Raw genomic sequence first — 18,175 nt, forward strand, 5'->3', positions numbered from 1 at the left:
TAAAACCAACAATTGGGCACAAAGTGCTGGAGTAACTCAGCGGGTCAGGTGGCATCTCTGGAGAACAGGGATTGACAACGTTTCAGGTTGGAATCCTTCTTCAGTCTAACCATGGATCCCAACCCAAAACGTCACCGATCCATGTTCACCAGAGATCCTGCTTGACCCGCTGAGTTACTCCAGCACCGTGTGTCCATTTGTATAAACCAGCATCTGCATTTCCTTGTTTCTTCATTGTGAGCGACAATTGGTTCATTTTTGTACGGTTAAGAGGTAGAGGAATGGAGTTGGTGCCTTGATGATAATAGATTTGGACAGAGTGCCCCAATATGAGGGAGAACGGGGGAAGGATATTGTCCCTGTTTAGTTTAGTTTATTGTACACGTGACAATAAACTAAACTAAACCAAACTAAACAGGGACAACATCCTTCCCCTTTTCTCTGGCATTCACTTTTATCCTGATATGTCTCTTTTACACTGTGTGCTTCGGAAGGTAGATCACAGATACATGTGGCTTGACATTCAGCTGTTTCGAATACTTCTGGCGTCGATTGTTATGAATAACTTTACTGACGGTAACATTCTGTTGTTCAGGTGGGACTCTATGCCAGGCCAGATGCCATTCAACAAGGATCTGGTGATTACGCTTTAAATATTACAAAGAGGCTGCTGGAATTTTATGAAGATTACTTTAATATCAGCTACTCTTTGCCAAAATTAGGTAAGTTGCACGATTAAAGGTTTCTTATTTACGTTGCTAGAATGAGTGAAAAATATATTTAAAAATTCCCAGGAAAAAAGAAAAGCTGTTCACGAATATTTTTCAACTCGAGTGATGTATCTGACTGAAATATTAATTTCATGACACAAATACTGCAACACCTTGTATCTTCCCAAGTGCCCATGATGGTTTCTCTTTGACAGGATGTTAAAGCTACATCAATTCAGTCAGTGAGAGTTTTAAAGAATCCACAGATGCTTTATAGAGGCACTTATTCATTCACAGGATGAATCAGGATGGAAAATCTGAGGGACAGTTAAGAGTTAGCCACTTTATTCAGGATTTAGGCTGGACATTCAGTCGTAGATACATATGGCAGATTTGCTTTCTAGAAAAGCATTAGTGAACGAGATGGGGTGTTCTGACAATCCAGTCATTTCATGGTTGGCCAGCCAAGCTTTCATTACAGATTTACTTATTCAATTAACCGAATTTTAGTTCCACACATGTCACGGTGGGTTTTGAACTCTTGTCTCTGGATTATTACCCTGGGTTTAGTTTAGTTTAGTTTATTATCACATGTGCCGAGGTACAGTGACAAGCTTTTGTTTCCAGGTCTCCAGGTAATGAAAGCACGGTATTAATACTTCTTTAGGCGGCGTGCAGGTGCAGCGGTAGAGTTGCTGCCTTACAGCGCCAGAGACCCGGGTTCAATCCTGACTGTACGGAGTTTGCACGTTCTTCCTGTGACCGCGTGGATTTTCCCCTGGTGCTCCGGTTTCCTCCCACATTCCAAAGATGTACAGTTTTGAAGGTTAATTGGCTTATGTAAATTGTAAATTGTCCCTGGTGTGTAGGAATAGTGCTAATGGACGTGAATCGCTGGCCGGCATGGACTCGGTGGGCCGAAGGTCCGTTTCCACGGTGTATCTCTAAATTAAACTATGCTGAAATTTCAAAGTGTGAAATAAAACAAAATAGACTTGTAGTATAATTATCAGAAACATTTGCTTCCCCAGATTGCCCATCACTTATTAATCTTCTGTATTCTTTCCGCAATATGGATTGCTGTTCTTTTTACTGAGGGGGACTACATTTGTTTGGCGAGGGATGGGTGAGAATATTCCATGGGAGGGATGATCAGCGGGGGAGCGATGCTCAGATCTGTGCCAATGTTGCTGCTGAACTTTGCTGCTCGAAGGTGCACATTATTAATAAATGCATTTCTCCCTCCTTCATCTCTGTTCAGCACATCCTCCCTAACACATGGCCAAGGTCAGAAACCGGTGAAGCGTGGAATCACAGAACCGTCACTTCTAGTTAGTTGTTCCAGGGCATAATTCTGGCAGTTCCTGGATAATGTTGAGATGAACCTTCACCTACATTTTGAAACTCAGCCTCTAATGCAAGTAACCCTAACACTGAAGTTGTCACATCTCGCAGTCCACAAAATGCATTCTGAAGTATCTTCTTGTCCGCCATCTTTTTTTGATCTGTGGATAACATTTCTAACCTTCTAAACAAAGCACATTACTTGTAAACCATGGAAAATTACATCATCATCATCATCATCATATATCTACAGCCGGAAACAGGCCTTTTCGGCCCTCCAAGTCCGTGCCGCCCAGTGATCCCCGCACATTAACACTATCCTACACCCACTAGGGACAATTTTTACATTTACCCAGCCAATTAACCTACATACCTGTACGTCTTTGGAGTGTGGGAGGAAACCGAAGATCTCGGAGAAAACCCACGCAGGTCACGGGGAGAACGTACAAACTCCTTACAGTGCAGCACCCGTAGTCAGGATCGAACCTGTGTCTCCGGCGCTGCATTCGCTGTAAAGCAGCAACTCTACCGCTGCGCTACCGTGCCGCAATTTAACGAGTTCTTAAATCTTTTACTGCCATCTTTAAAAAATAGATTTGAAGGTCTTTTCTAAAAGCTTGTGGTTCATCTGAAAGAGCTGTATATTTTTATGTAGTGTTTTGTTGAGGGAGAAATTGCTGCATATCTATAGGACTTCGCCAAGACCTTGCCTAAAGTGTGACTGGGGACACTGGTTCTAACCTCTCTTCAGACATTACTTTGGACTTTAAAAATTCAGTGTGGAAAAGGCCTTTCGGCCCACCGAGTCTGTGCCCACCAGCGGTCACCCTGTACACTAACTCTATCCTGTACACTAGGGACAATTTTACATTTTTACCAAAGCCAATTAACCGACAAACCTGAACGTCTTTGGAGTGTGGGGAGAAACCGGAGAACCCGGAGAAAATCCACGCGGTCTCAGGGAGAACATGTAAATTCAGTACAGACAGCACTCGTAGTGAGGATTAAACCCAGGTGTCTGGCACTGTAAGGTAGCAACTCTACCACTGTACCACCCGTGCCGCCCCGCCTCATGTGCCTCTCCTACCATGAGCTGGATTGTCCGAGCTTCTTCTGTTTCCAGGGTCACTGTCAGTCTACTCAGCCACTCCAGGTACTGCACTTGCTGACTCCCACCACATCTATCTATTCCCACAGCTGGTCCTCAGAACAGAACCACGGACATCCCTGCAGTGGAGTATTGAGTGCAGGGCAATGGGAAAAAAAATGTTATCAGGGTTAAGTGCTCCACAGACACGGTTTCATGGCGTGCCTCAAATATTTTAAAAAATCATAAAAAAGTCATTATTTACTTTAAACCATTTCTCCACAGCAAACGAATATGCATACTGACTTCTGCACCCATAACTAATGAATGCAAATATTATCAATGCAATTTTGCCTGCAATTCAGCTGGGACTTTCGATGTTCATCCCACATTATAGTTGAACATACACTGCACTCCCTCAATAGCAAGAATAAATGGTTGATTGGTAGGTAGGCAAAGGAAACAGGAATGGAACGATTGAAGGGATTAATGGTTCAATGGTTGAATGATTGTAGGAATTAGCACAGGTTAGTGTCAAGAGAATCAAGAGTATTTTATTGTTATATGTCCTGAAACAGAACAATGAAATTTGTAGATAGACACAAAGTGCTGGAGTAACTCAGCGGGACAGACAGCATCTCTGGAGAAAAGGAATAGGTGATGTTTCGGGTCGAGACCCTTCTTCAAATTTGTACTTGCAGCAGTGAGGAGGAAAGATCTGAGAATGGAGCTGACACATGCTTATAACCCCACTCTTAATGTTGTATTGGTGATTATGTCTGCCTATCAGGCCATTGAGCTCCTTAAGAAAAGAAATAGCAGACGGGAGATTGACATAACAAGAGAGACATGCAAGGGAAAAGACAACGTGAGTCAGAACAGTTAGCAACAATAAGCCATGGAATGTAATTCTTCTTGGAAAGATCACTAATATATTTTTCTTTAGTTTAGTTTAGAGATACAGTGCAGAAACAGGCCCTTCGGCCCACTGAGTCCGTGCCGACCTGCGATCCCCACACATTAACACTATCCTGCACATACTAGGGACAATTTACATTTTTAATGTTAACCCGCAAGCCTGTACGTTTTTGGAGTGTACGAGGAAACCAAAGATCTCGGAGAAAACCCACGCAGGTCACAGGGAGAACATACAATCTCTGCACAGACAGCACCTGTAGTCAGGATGGAACCCAGGTCTCTGGCGCTGTAAGCAGCAAATCTATTGCTGCGCCACCGTGCCGATCTTTCTTTGTTACTATTGCCAACATGATTCAAATGACCAAATATTCTTTGCAACAGAACTGGTGTTTAATAGTTGAAAATATTAAACAAAAAATACCTTATTGCATAAATATTAGTTCACTATAGCAATATCGCAATATCTCAACCTCCTGAATCCCAATTCTCCACTCAGTACGAATCTACTGTTGCTTTTACTATTTTTAATTCTATTTTTTCTATTGTGCATCATCATAGGAAGTCAACAGTAAAATGATAATGTGCTGTGAAATACATCCTCATTATTTTGCAAATAAGGCAAACCCTGATTAGAAATACTAGTTTTGCCTCTCAAGGCAGCACGACACGCTTTAGTTTATTTCTAATGTCTCATTTAACACTAACAAAGCTTTGATTACTAATCTACATTGCCTTGGTAACGAGAAGGATTTATTGTTCGTTAGTGATGTTTATTTTTACCCCAGCATCATGATTTGGGTATCCCATAGCGCATAGCTTTGATCATGACTCTCATGATGTAGATTAATGGGACCTTCGTGTGCCTAAGGCACTTGTTAGATCGTAGAGACTTGTTCTAATCTCAGTACACTGCCTGCTTCATGGGCTATTTTATGCTGGCATGTTTACATTTTTAATGGCAATCTGGCTGTGGGTGTAATTACCATCTAGGGTAAAATGTACTTTCAAATTGAATCAATAAGCATGAGCAAGAAGCAATATTATAGTGTTTGTGTTGTTTCATTTCTTTCAATTATTTAATATTTAAAACCGTCGTACTTGGGGGAAAAAAGGTTCATTATTAACTATATGAGGCGCAGATGAATGTTTTAAACCCATGCAAATATTTCTGCTCGCAGTAATGACGAGGGAAAGCTGTATCTGTCTGTAAATAAGTTAATTAATTGAGTACTTATAAAAAGATGGCGAGTTATTAGAGCATTTTTAATGCTTTGTGTAATCAGTTGTATGAGAGTTATTTCGTCATACAGCATGGAAACAAGTCAAGTCAAGTTTATTTGTCACATACACATACAAGATGTGCAGTGAAATGAAAGTCACCCACAGTCCAGCAATAGAGCAATAAAAATAAACAATTTCACACACAATCACAACCAACACAAACAAAAAAAAAGAAACATCCATCACAGTGAGTCTCCTCCAGTCACCTCCTCACTGTGATGGAAGGCCAGAATGTCTTTTTAGATTTAGATTTAGATTTAGAGATACAGCGCGGAAACAGGCCCTTCGGCCCACCGAGTCCGCGCCGCCCAGCGATCCCCGCACATTAACACTATCCTACACACACTAGGGACAATTTTTACATTTAGCCAGTCAATTAACCTACATACCTGTACGTCTTTGGAGTGTAGGAGGAAACCGAAGATCTCGAAGAAAACCCACGCAGGTCACGGGGAGAACGTACAAACTCCGTACAGGCGGCGCCCGTAGTCAGGATCGAACCTGAGTTTCCGGCGCTGCATTCGCTGTAAGGCAGCAACTCTACCGCAGCGCCACCGTGCCGCCAAGCTGATCACCAAACACCCATTTGCACTAAACCTACATTAATTCTATTTAGTCTCTACACACCGATGTTCACCTCAGACACACCTACACAGTGGGGCAATTTACAGTGGCCATTTAATCCACAAGCCCATACCTGCTGGTTTGTCAGAGGTAACTAGACCATTGGGATCAGTGGTTTTCTTGCGATGGTAAGGATAACTGTCACCTCTAAAAACGAGACTTTCAAATTTTAGAATTTTTGATATCATAATTGATCACTGGTTCAAAAACCAACTGTATTACTTAAATTAGGTGGTCAGGTCCATTAATGGTTTAAATAATTTATAGGATGGCGATTCCCCATAGCTACCACCAGCAAGGAGTGATATATGTATGGCACCTTTTGGTTTGCAGAAGAACACTGGTTCGAGTCAGTCATAGAGTCAGGCGTGGAAACAGGTCTTTTGCCCGATCGACAGTAGCCCTACATGCCTGCATTTGGCCATATCCTATCCTATCCCTCATTGATTGGTGGAAACCCATGCAGATACACTCGAACTCCACACAGACAGCATCCGAGTTCAGGTTTAAATCTGGGTTGTGAGAATGCAGGTCCACTGACAGTGCCACTCTGATGCCCGTTATTGTGTTGCATCTTGTTTTCATATCAGCAGCAATACTCTCTGCAACTGATAGCTCTTGGGGATTTCTGTGCATGCATAGTTTTATGCTGCAAATCCAAAAGGTTCAACTATGCAGTCTGTGCTGTTTGTACCCTTCTCAATTGCAATTGAGGCAAATAACTTGAATTGGCATGATCTTTAAACTATTTATTTATTATGCTCTTATATTTTATTGTCCAAATAATTGTATAAATGGTGCATCTTCAGAATTGCTGCTATTTGACCCAAAAAAAGACAATTTTTTTGTACATGCGAATTGTAATCCCCATGGAAAAATATTTGTAAAAAATGATGCATTTTAAAACAATGGTTTGTTTGTGATATTTGCATTTTATCCACCAGCAATTCAACATTCACAAATGGTTAATATTTCTAAAGGCATTTAAGATTTTTTGCTTTCAAATTTGTAGTGTTTTTTTAAATGTGACTGACTGCACAGTCAGCTGCTAAAACCATTCTCACGTGCTGAGCTTGACACATTGGTTCCTTCAAGGAGATTTTAGGGATTACTGCCAAGGATTCATTGTGTTCCTTGAGCATGTCGTTCTCGAAAACATTCGGCAAAGAAAGTTATTTCTTTCAGAGAGGTATCCAGAGGCCACTTTTATTTTAAGGTCATGGAGTAAGTTAAAATGTGAACATTAGTGGAAGAAGCAATCCAACTGAAGGAGGCTGTGGAAATGTGAGTGATGCCGGTTAAGCAGTCAATTAGCAGGGCGGTTAGTTAGATTCAGTTAGAATCAGTTAGATTCTTTTGCACGAAAGCTCACCAGAGTCAGAGTACGAATCTCACGGGAGGTAATTTTACTGATTGCTGGTGGTAAAATGTCACACTGCTGCATTTTCCCTTAAGACCATTAGGAGTGCAGATTGACCTTATGCAATCTGATACAGCTTCTGAACAGAATAATAAAGAAAACCCTTATTTTTACACCTTGGTGCTTGTGCTGTTGGTTTAAGCTAAATTGATGACAAAGCTGGATAGAAAGATCTTTATTTTGAAAGGCACAAAGTGCTGGAGTAACTCAGTGGGTCAGGCAGCATCTCTGGAGGACGTGGGTAGGTGACGTTTCTGGTCGAGAATGCTCTTCAAATTGTTTGCAGGAGGGGAGAGAAGGTTGGAAGGGACGTGGGGGACGAAATTAGACAAGTAATAGGTAGATACTGGTGAGGGGAGGTTTAATTGGCAGATGGGTGGACAATGGCTAGAGATGAAAAGAAGATAGAATGCTGTGAGATAAGGAGAGCTGAGACATCTTCACTCCAATCAGTCTGAAGAAGGCCCCCGCCTTGAAACATCACCGATCCATATCCTCCAGAGTCGATGCCTCCCCTTGAGTTATATTGTAAACCGATGCTGTTCCTTGTGACTACAAGATCTCTATTTTGGTGTTTCAGACAAATGTACCAGATATTGTTTTTCATTAAGCTGGCAGCAAATGACCTACTTTAAAATGGTAAAGAGCATTTACACCATCAGAACACTTGGGGCTATATTCCAATCTATTGACTGAAACTTTCCACTCGACCTCTGCAATGTTTGCTCCTAGGTTGGGCACTCTCTCATCTGTAAAGCAAGACTTCTATTCCCGTGTATTTCTGCCATTCTCTATGTGCCTCTAGTCCTTTTGCCAGTAGCATTAGCTGCTTTTGATAGATCTAGTGCTGAGTTTCAATAATGCTGCTTTTCCCTGTTTCACCCACAAGAGAAAGTAAGGGAACTGAGTTGCTCAGGTTTATTGTAACTGCACAGAATAGTGGGAATGGTCTCTGATTTGTCTATTAATTGGATAACTTTAATAACCTGGATCAAGTCAAGTCAATTTATTTGTATAGCACATTTAAAAACAACCCACGTTGACCAAAGTGCTGCACATCTGACTAGGAAAAAAAAAGAAACATACAGTGGCAGGCAGCCAAACACAACGGCGCGGCCATCTTGAACAAAATGTTAATTCAATCACCCACAGTCCAACAACAAAAGCATTAAATAAGCATCAAAATTACACCCCCCAAAAAAAACCCCCCAAAAACACAGTCCAACAATAAAAGCACTAAACAGGCACCCAAATTACCCAACCCCAAAAACCCCCCAAAACACAGTCCAACAATAAAAGCATTAAATAGGCATTCAAATCACACAACCCCAAAACCCCCCAAAAACACAGTCCAACAATAAAAGCGCTAAACAGGCATTCAAATTACACAACCCCAAAAAAAAAACCCCAAAAGCACAGTCCAACAATAAAAGCATCAAACAGGCACTCAAACCACCCAACCCCAAAAACACACAAAAAAAGAAACATCCATCAAAGAAACATCCATCACAGTGAGTCTCCTCCAGTCCTCTCCTCACTGTGATGGAAGGCCACAATGTCTTTCCCTTCTCCCGCTGTCCTCGCCCGCAGTCAGGTTGTTGTGGTTGCAGGCCGCACCGGATGGTCCACAGCGGGCCAAGCCCAAGGCGAGTCGCAGCCGCTCCCGCAGCCTCCGAAGACGGCCGGCTCCGCCGATGATAAGTCCGATCCGGGGCGGGCGAACACGCTGCTGCCGCTGTTGCTGCATGTCGGGGCGGTCGTGGCTCCCGACATTGAAGCCCCCGCCCAGCAGAGAAATATCCCGCGGCCTATCTTAGGCCGCGCCGGACGGTGAGATGTCCGGGACGGGCGAACCCGCTGCCGCTGCCGGAGCTCCCGATGTCGGCATCCACGCGGCCCGAGCCTAAGGCAAGTCGCAGCCGCTCCCGCAGCCTCCGAAGACGGCCGGCTCCGGTGATGGTAAGTCCGATCCGCGGGCTCTGCGAACCAGAGCCCTGGAGGCCGCCAGCTCCAGGAGTTGGGCCGATGGTAGGCCGCAGCAGGAACGGAGACACGGCCCAGAAAACAAAGGTCGGGTCTCCGTTCGGAAGGGACACATATTTACGATGTTACAGTTTCCCCCCTCCCCCCCCACATACACACATAGTACACAACAAACAACAAAACAACAAAAACACAAAAACAAATGGACCGCAGGTGAGCCGCAGCTGCTAGGGCAGTACCGCCATTTTGTCAATTAGAGTCAGATAGAGTCCAATTGAAGCTGGACTGCAGAACGCCCAGTTTGGGTCATAGAGTCAAACAACGTGGAACCAGGCCCTTCGGCCCAACTTGCCCATGATGACCCACATGTCCCATCTACACTAGTCCCACCTTCCTACGTTTGGCTCATATCCCTCTAAACCTGTCCTATCCATGTACCTGTCTAAATGTTTCTTAAAAGTTGCAATATTACCTGTCTCAACTACCTTCTCTGGCAGCTCGTTCCATACCCCCTCCATCATTTGTGTAAAAAAAGTTATCCCTCAGGTTCCTATTAAATCTCCCCCCCACCCCCATCCCCATCCCCCACCCTCACCTTAAACAGAAGTCCTCTGGTCCTCTGGTACTTTATATTTTGTCCTGGAAACTAAAGTGTTACTCAAACACCATTGTACCGCATCTTCTTTCCTCTACCAAAATGTTCAGATAGGGAGTTTAATTTAAACAGAGTCTGAGGACCTGATACTTAGCCTATCCATGTTCTCCTGGGATGTTGCCTGACCAACTGAGCAACTCTAGAATCCCGCGTCTCCTGTTTCATTTAATGACTGTTTCCCAAAACATGTCAATTAGCATAACATAAGAGTTACTTCTTGGGATGATGGTTCCCATTTGTTTTCATACGTCCCACTGCATTTTGTGCAGTTCTGGTCGCTCCAATGCAGTGAGGATGTGGAGGCTTTGGAGTAAGTGCAGAAGAGATTCACCAGAATGCTACCTGGATTAGAGAGAATTAGTTATACAAACTTCGGTTGAGGGTATTAGGATGGACAAACTGGATTGTTTTCTCTGGAACTCTGGAGGTTGAGGGAAGACCTGACAGAAATATGTGACATTTTAAGCGGCCTAGTTAGGATGGTAGACACAAAATGCTGGAGTAACTCAGCTGGACGGGCAGCATCTCTGGAGACCCATATTCAGACTGGATGGGTGACGTTTCAGGTCGAGCCCCTTCTTCAGACTCAAGGATTCAGTTAGGGTGGTGGTGGAAGCAGACCCTATCTATGTCTCTCATAGTGTTATATATTTCTATGGCATTTGAGGCTATTAGATAGGCACATCAATGTGCAGGCAATGGGGATATATGGATTATTGCAGGTGGAGATCTGTTTAATTTGGCTTCATGTTGGACACAGACATGGTGGGCCAAAGGGCCTGTTCCTGTGCTGTACTGCGCTATGTTTTATGTTGTGTTGGGCTTGCTTTGGGGCCTGAACTCATTGCTGCTGCAAACCCTCTGCAGTCTCTTGTGCCTCCATTTTTCCACTCTGCTGTGAGCTCTCTTCAAGATATGCCTGCCTGGAAGAAGCTCATCTCCTCTCTTCAATGGGCCCTCTTTCACTATTCTCCCTCTGTTGTTTCAAATGTTGTTCTGCTTTTTGACTGTCAGTCCTGACACAGGGTCTTGACCTGAAACAAAGACCTTCTCTTTACCTTCACCATTGTTGCTTGACCCGCTGAGTTCTTCCAGCTGTTTTTTTTTTTGTTGCTCTGCTACACAACCATTTGGTGGTGGCCCTCTTAACATTACCAGGGTGAAAAACCAACCCCATGACCTGCTTCATGGATGGCTCAGAGAGATAGATAGAATTTTGATTAGTATATGTGACAGAGGGTATGAGGTGAAGACCAGAAGAATGGGGTTAGGAGGGAGAGATAGATCAGCCATGATTGAATGCCGGAGTAAACTTGATGGGCCAAATGGCCTAATTCTACTCCTATCACTTAATGGAGATGCAAGAGACTGCAGATAGATGCTGGAAGCTTGAGCAAAAGACCCCACTAATTGCTAGAGGAACTCAGTAGGTCAGCCAGCATCTGTGTGGGTAAATCATCATATCATATCATGTATATACAGCCGGAAACAGGCCATTTCGGCCCACCAAGTCCGTGCCGCCCAGCGATCCCCGTACATTAACACTATCCTACACCCACTAGGGACAATTTTTACATTTACCCAGCCAATTAACCTACATACCTGTACGTCTTTGGAGTGTGGGAGGAAACCGAAGATCTCGGAGAAAACCCACGCAGGTCAAGGGGAGAACGTACAAACTCCTTACAGTGCAGCACCCGTAGTCAGGATCGAACCTGAGTCTCCGGCGCTGCATTCGCTGTAAAGCAGCAACTCTACCGCTGCGCTACCGTGCCGCCCACGGTAAATAATAAATGGACCAATGATGTTCCGGTTTGGGACTTTTCTTCAGACTGATGGAGGTAATTGGTGGAACAGGTGGTTAAAGGCCTGTTATGTGGCATCTTGAAAGCCTTGGGAAGGGAAGGACATGTTCCTGCTGAACAGTCTGAGTAGCATTCATTAAAAGATATCAGCTGGCGCCAACTGAGCAACATTCCATCTCCAGATTTGCCAAACCACTAAAAATAATCTTCTTTCTTCATCCCAACATTGCTCTGTCATTGGATCTCATGGATCTTTGAAGATAGGCACAAAATGCTGGACTAACTCAGCGGGACTGGCAGCATCTCTGGAGAGAAGGAATGAATGGGTGACGTTTAGGGTCGAGATCCTTCTTCAGACCACTCTATCTGCTGCATTTCATTTCATCATCACAGATGAAACCCTCACACGGGTCTCCTTTGTATTTCTTTTTATCTTCCACACCAGGACATCCAAGATGTCCTCTTTGTTTATGGAGCGAGCGGGGGTTCCCCTCTTCCATCATAGATGAGACCGTCACACCGGCCTCCTCTGTATTTATTTTTACATTGCTCCCCCTCTCTCATAGATCATCCATGGTTTCCAGTTGGGGAACACTTGGATTGTCCTCTTTGGTGTGCAAACCTCTCACACTTATGTGAAGGCAGTGGCGTTCTCATTTAGGTTGACCACAGAGTTCATTGAATATAGACCTGTCCACCATCTTAATGCAGTCATGAAAGATCTAGTCTGTTTCCTCAGACCAGCACTGTTGTCCAAAACTGTAGACGCAAGCAACTGCCAATGCTGGAGTCTTGAGTGAAACACAAAGTATTGGAGTAACTCAGTGGGTCAGGTAGCATCTGTGGAAGGAGTGGAAGGACGACATTTCAGATCAGGACCTTCTTCATACTGAATATTTTCACTGTATCTTGGTAAACGTGACAATAATAAACTAATACGAATACCAATATTTTTCTTCTCCTGCTTTGTTTTTTTAAACATTTTATTGTAATGTGTTAAGAGCTTTGTGATTTTTCTCATAAGACTGCTAACCAACTGTAAAGGACATATTGTACAGAAATGTTTATTTGTATCTATTCTACTGGTGTCTGTTTTGAATAATTAGGAGAAATTGGCTGACAAAGAATTGAAAAGAAATATTCTCAGGTCATTATTGATTTTTGTTTTCGGTTGAGCACTGAGTCTCCAGAGAAAAGTATGGAATATTACTGAGCGTAAAACAGAAACATAGAAAAATAGAGGCACGAGTAGGCCATTCGGCCCTTCGAGCCAGCACCGCCATTCAATATGATCATGGCTGATCATCTAAAATCAATACCCTGTTCCTGCTTTTCCTCCATATCCCTTGATTCCTTTAGACCTAACAGCTAAATCTAACCTCCTCTTGAAAATGTCCAGAGAATTGGCCTCCACTGCCTTCTGTGGCAGAGAATTCCACAGATTCACAACTCTCACAACTCAAAAAAAAAATCTTCATCTCAGTCCTAAATAGCCTACCACTTACTCTTAAACTGTAACCCCTGGTTCTGGACTCCCCCAACATCGGAAACATGTTTCCTGCCTCTAGCTTGTCCAATCCTTTAAGAATTTTATATGTTTCTGTAAGGTCTCCTTTCATCCTTCTAAATTCCAGTGAAAACAAGCCCAATCGACCCATTCTTTCATCATACAACAATCCCGCCATCCCGGGAATTAACCTGGTGAACCTACGCTGCACTCCCTCAATAACAATAATGCCCTTCCTCAAATTAGGAGACCAAAATTGCACACAATACTCCAGGTGCGGTCTAACCAGGGCCATGTACAACTGCAGTAGGACCTCCTTGCTCCTAAACTCAAATCCTCTCGCAATGAAGGCCAACATGCCATTAGCTTTCCTCACTGCCTGTTGTACCTGCATGCTTACTTTCAGTGACTGATATACAAACACACCCTGGTCTCGTTTCACCTCCCCTTTTCCTAATCTGACACCATTCAGATAATAATCTGCCTTCCTGTTCTTGCCACCAAAGTGGATAACCTCACATTTATCTACATTATTCTGCATCTGCCATTCATTTGCCCACTCACCCAACTAAGTCATGCTGCAGCCTCATAGCATCCTCCTCACAGCTCACACTGCCACCCAGCTTTGTGTCATCCGCAAACTTGGAGATGTCACATTTAATTCCCTCGTCTAAATCGTTAATATATATTGTAAATAACTGGGGTCCCAGCACTGAGCCTTGCGGTACCCCATTAGTCACTGCCTTCCATTCTGAAAAGGACCCGTTAATTCCTACTCTTTGTTTCCTATCTGCCAACCAGTTCCCTATCCATGTCAATACCCTACCCCCAATACCATGTACTCTAATTTTGCACAGCAATCTCTTCTGTGGGACCTTGTCAAAGGCTTTTTGAAAGTACAGATACACCACATCCACTGGCTCTCCCTTCTCCATTCTACTTGTTACATCCTCAAAGAATTCCAGAAGATTAGTCAAGCATGATTTCCTCTTCATAAATCCATGCTGACTTTGATTGATCCTGTCATAATAATCGACTCCAGCATCTTCCCCACTACCGATGTAGGGCTAACTGGAATATGATTCCCTGTTTTCTCTCTCCCTTCTTTCTTAAAAAGTGGAGTTACATTGGCTACCCTCCAGTCCACAGGAACTGATCCAGAGTCGAGAGAACATTGGAAAATGATCATCAATGCATTCACGATTCCTAGGGCCACCTCCTTGAGTAGTCTGGGTTGCAGACCATCAGGCCCTGGGGATTTATCTGCCTTCAGTCCCAACAGTTTACCTAACACCAGTTCCTGACTAATGTGGATTCTTTTAAGTTCTTCCCTCCCACAAGATTCTGGGCCCCCTAGTATTTCTGGGAGATTGTTTGTGTCTTCCTTCGTGAAGACAGAACCAAAGTACTTGTTTAACTGTTCTGCCAGTTACGTGTTTCCCATTATAAATTCACCTGTCTCTGACTGTAAGGGACCTACATTTGTCTTCACTAATCTTTTCCCTTTTTAGAGATACAGCGCAGAAACAGGCCCTTCGACCCACCGGGTCCGCGCCGCCCTTCGACCCACCGGGTCCGCGCCGCCCAGCGATCCCCGCACATTAACACTATCCTACACCCACTAGGGACAGTTTTTACATTTGCCCAGCCAATTAACCTACATACCTGTACGTCTTTGGAGTGTGGGAGGAAACCGAAGATCTCGGAGAAAGCCCATGCAGGTCACGGGGAGAACGTACAAACTCCGTACAGACGGTGCCCGTAGTCAGGATCGAACCTGAGTCTCCGGCGCTGCATTAGATGTAAGGCAGCAACTCTACCGCTGCGCCACCGTGCCACCCTTTATATGCCTCTTGCTTGGATTTAACGTTTTACTTTTTCGCCAGACAGGGCAGACCAATTTTTGCAGTTCATCCATGCGGTCTTTAAATCTTTGCCACCACTTAGCTTCACCACGGCCTCTCTTGCTGTGTTCTGATGCGGCTGATAGATTGTTGAAAGCTCAGGAGTATGAGAATAGACAGTACTGAGTAAAAGATCAACTGACAAGTGTGAAAACAAACATGTCCAGATTCAGGGGCAGTTTCTTCCCAGCTGTTATCAGGCAACAGAACCATCGATTACGCACCAGTAACATTTCAGAATTTTTTTGGGGGAATTAAAATTGTCAGGGAAAATATTTGTGAAGTGTTACCAGCACAAATTGTCACTTAAACGGTTGGCACCAAAATTAAACAGGCTGCAAGTAACTGCATGACATGGTGTAGGAAAATAACTGCAGATGCTGGTTCAAATTGAAGGTATTTGGTCTCGACCTGAAACATCACCCATTCCTTCTCTCCTGAGATGCTGCCTGACCCGCTGATTTACTCCAGCATTTTGTGATACCTTCGAGCATGACCTATTTGCGTACTTGAAACCACTAGCATCTTATGTAAACCATTGGGATCTTATGGTAAGACAGTTTACTTGTATGGATATTTTTTCGTATGGTCCATGTTGCTTTTGATCTGAATAACATTACATTATACAGCTTTAATTTGTTCGTCAAACTTCACACACGAAGGATTAGAGACTGGTCAGCCTATACTAATGAACAACATTTGCAGTAATTGAATCAGGCCTCTTTGGAAGGTTTGCGATGCTCTAATTAAGTGATGAAATTGGTTTTGATGTGGCCTGTCAGGGGAAAATAAGAATAGAATCTCGTTTAATAAACATCAATACAAGGACAAGCAAAGGTCAGGTTTTAAAGTTTCAGTTTTATCACTGGAATCTATTTTATCCAACTGTAGATTGCACATTTAATACCATCGTGTTAACATTGATTACAGGGGTACTGAAGTTTGACATTTTGTATCAAAGTGAGAAACAACTGGTTCATCTGTGAGAAACATGATATTCATAACTGTGATTTTAATTTATTTTGTGCTTAAAAGCATCAAGTGAACCAAAGCATCCACTGTATTTACCGAATAGTGAAAAGCCTGGATAGAGTGAATGTGGAGAGGATGTTTGCACTCGAGGGAGAGTCTAGTACTAGAGGCCACAGCCTCAGAATAACAGGACATGCCTTTAGAAAGGAGATGAGGAGAAATTTCTTTCGTCAGATGGTGGTGAATCTGTGGAATTCATCGCCACAGACGGTTGTGGAAGCCGTCAATGGATATTTTTAAGGCGGAGATTGACAGATTCTTGCTCAGTACGGGTGTCCGGGGTTATGGGTTTATGGGTAGAAGGCAGAAGAATGGGGTTGCGAGGGAGAGATAGATCAGCCATGATTGGATGGTGGAGTAGACTTGATGGGCCAAGTGGTCTAATCCTGCTCCTAGAATTTATGAACTTATGAAGTGGGAATCCCACTGGAGGGAAGCAAAAGGGAGAAGACCAAAAATCTGAAAGTTTTAACTGTAGTAAATAAACGTGTGCTGTCGGTTTTGATGTTGGAAGGGGAATGTAGTAAACTGTGGTGTGGAGGATCGATAACCAGACACTGGGCTTAATTGTTTTTCTATGCTAAGTTAATTGGTGGAGGTAGATTGGCTTGTTAAATAGTGCTTTATGGTTACATGTGCAAAACACAGTGGAATTCTTTTTTGAGTAGTCAGATTGGGTGCCATTTCCAATGTCTGCGCTTGGTCGTATGGACCGGTCGGTGCCCGATCCAGGCGAGCCCTTGGATCATTCAACGTGCCGACTTTCCTCTTCTCGCCCAGCAACCCTTATGCCCCCGGGGGTGCCTCCCACAGCCAATCTTGACGCCGCGGGAGGTAAGATCCTGTTTGTCTTTCTGGCTGGGGGAAGGTTTACATTATCTTTGACACTGGTGATTCCTGTATAAGTGCTGACTACTGTTGTCAACCTCTGTTATAAAAGGAATGCTTGGCTGTTAAGCACAAAATCGTGGAAGCTCAATGCCCTGCCCTCGTGGTTGAATATGCTGACCAAGCTCTGCCTGTGGCTCGCATGCTAAGACTATTCCTCCAGTTCCGGTTCAATCATGACTCTGATTTTGGTTCCCTTTACATGGTAGCCATGCCTTCAGCTGCTGAGATCTGAAGTTCTAGATATTTATCCATTAATCCCTTCACCCCATTCCGCCGTTGAGATTTTGCTTGAAATGTACCTCATTGTCCAAGTGTTTGGTTCTACCTGGAAAAAATTTCCGCGCCGCGCCGAGATCCGCTACGATTCATTGAACACTCCTCACGATCACGCCCACGACACCCCGGCGAACATTCAGCGACAGCCTAGTCGCCGGCAGACGCCTTAAATTCGCCTAAGTGGGACAGGCCCTTTAGATGCAATGGATGTGGAGTTTCCAACACTGATTGCAACAGAAATGCAAGAAGTGCAGAAAGGAACTGCAGATGCTGGTTTATACCAAAGATAGATACCAAGTGCTGGAGTACCGCACTGGGGTCAGGCAGCATCTCTGGGGAGAAAGGGTTGGAACCCATCTGCAGACCCAAATGAAAGAAGTACAGTATGTGCGTGTGCAAAATAACACATCATGCATCATGAATGGCTGTGCAATTATGATGCAGTCAATGTTATTGGCGATGGATTAGTAAAGACATGAGGAACACATTTTGAACAAACTGCTCTGCAACATTTGTGGATGGAAGCTCTAATATTAAGTACACACAATGCAAAAATTAATGTCAGCTGTATGACTATTGATAAACAACAGATCCTACAAAGGCATTGTAATATTGAAAGTTATATGCAGCACACTATTGAAAGGGGCAGATTTTGAATCCGGTGTTTTGCAGTGGGACACCGACAGCTAAGTTAAAAGATCCATTAACCCAACAGTGACTGAATTCTTGATATCTATA

At 43.7% G+C, this 18,175-nt stretch overlaps 1 protein-coding gene across 1 annotated transcript in view; it reads left to right on the plus strand.

Moving 5' to 3' along the window:
* Positions 1-18,175, plus strand: part of LOC144603703 (thyrotropin-releasing hormone-degrading ectoenzyme-like) — a 96,337-nt gene that overhangs the window by 28,388 nt on the left and 49,774 nt on the right. The window contains exon 4 of the mRNA XM_078417348.1: positions 596-722. Coding sequence (XP_078273474.1) covers positions 596-722 — 127 coding nt within the window. The remainder of the gene's footprint in view (positions 1-595; positions 723-18,175) is intronic.

This window comes from Rhinoraja longicauda, chromosome 20, assembly GCF_053455715.1.
Source record: "Rhinoraja longicauda isolate Sanriku21f chromosome 20, sRhiLon1.1, whole genome shotgun sequence".
In the NCBI taxonomy this organism is placed as follows: Eukaryota; Metazoa; Chordata; class Chondrichthyes; order Rajiformes; family Arhynchobatidae; genus Rhinoraja; species Rhinoraja longicauda.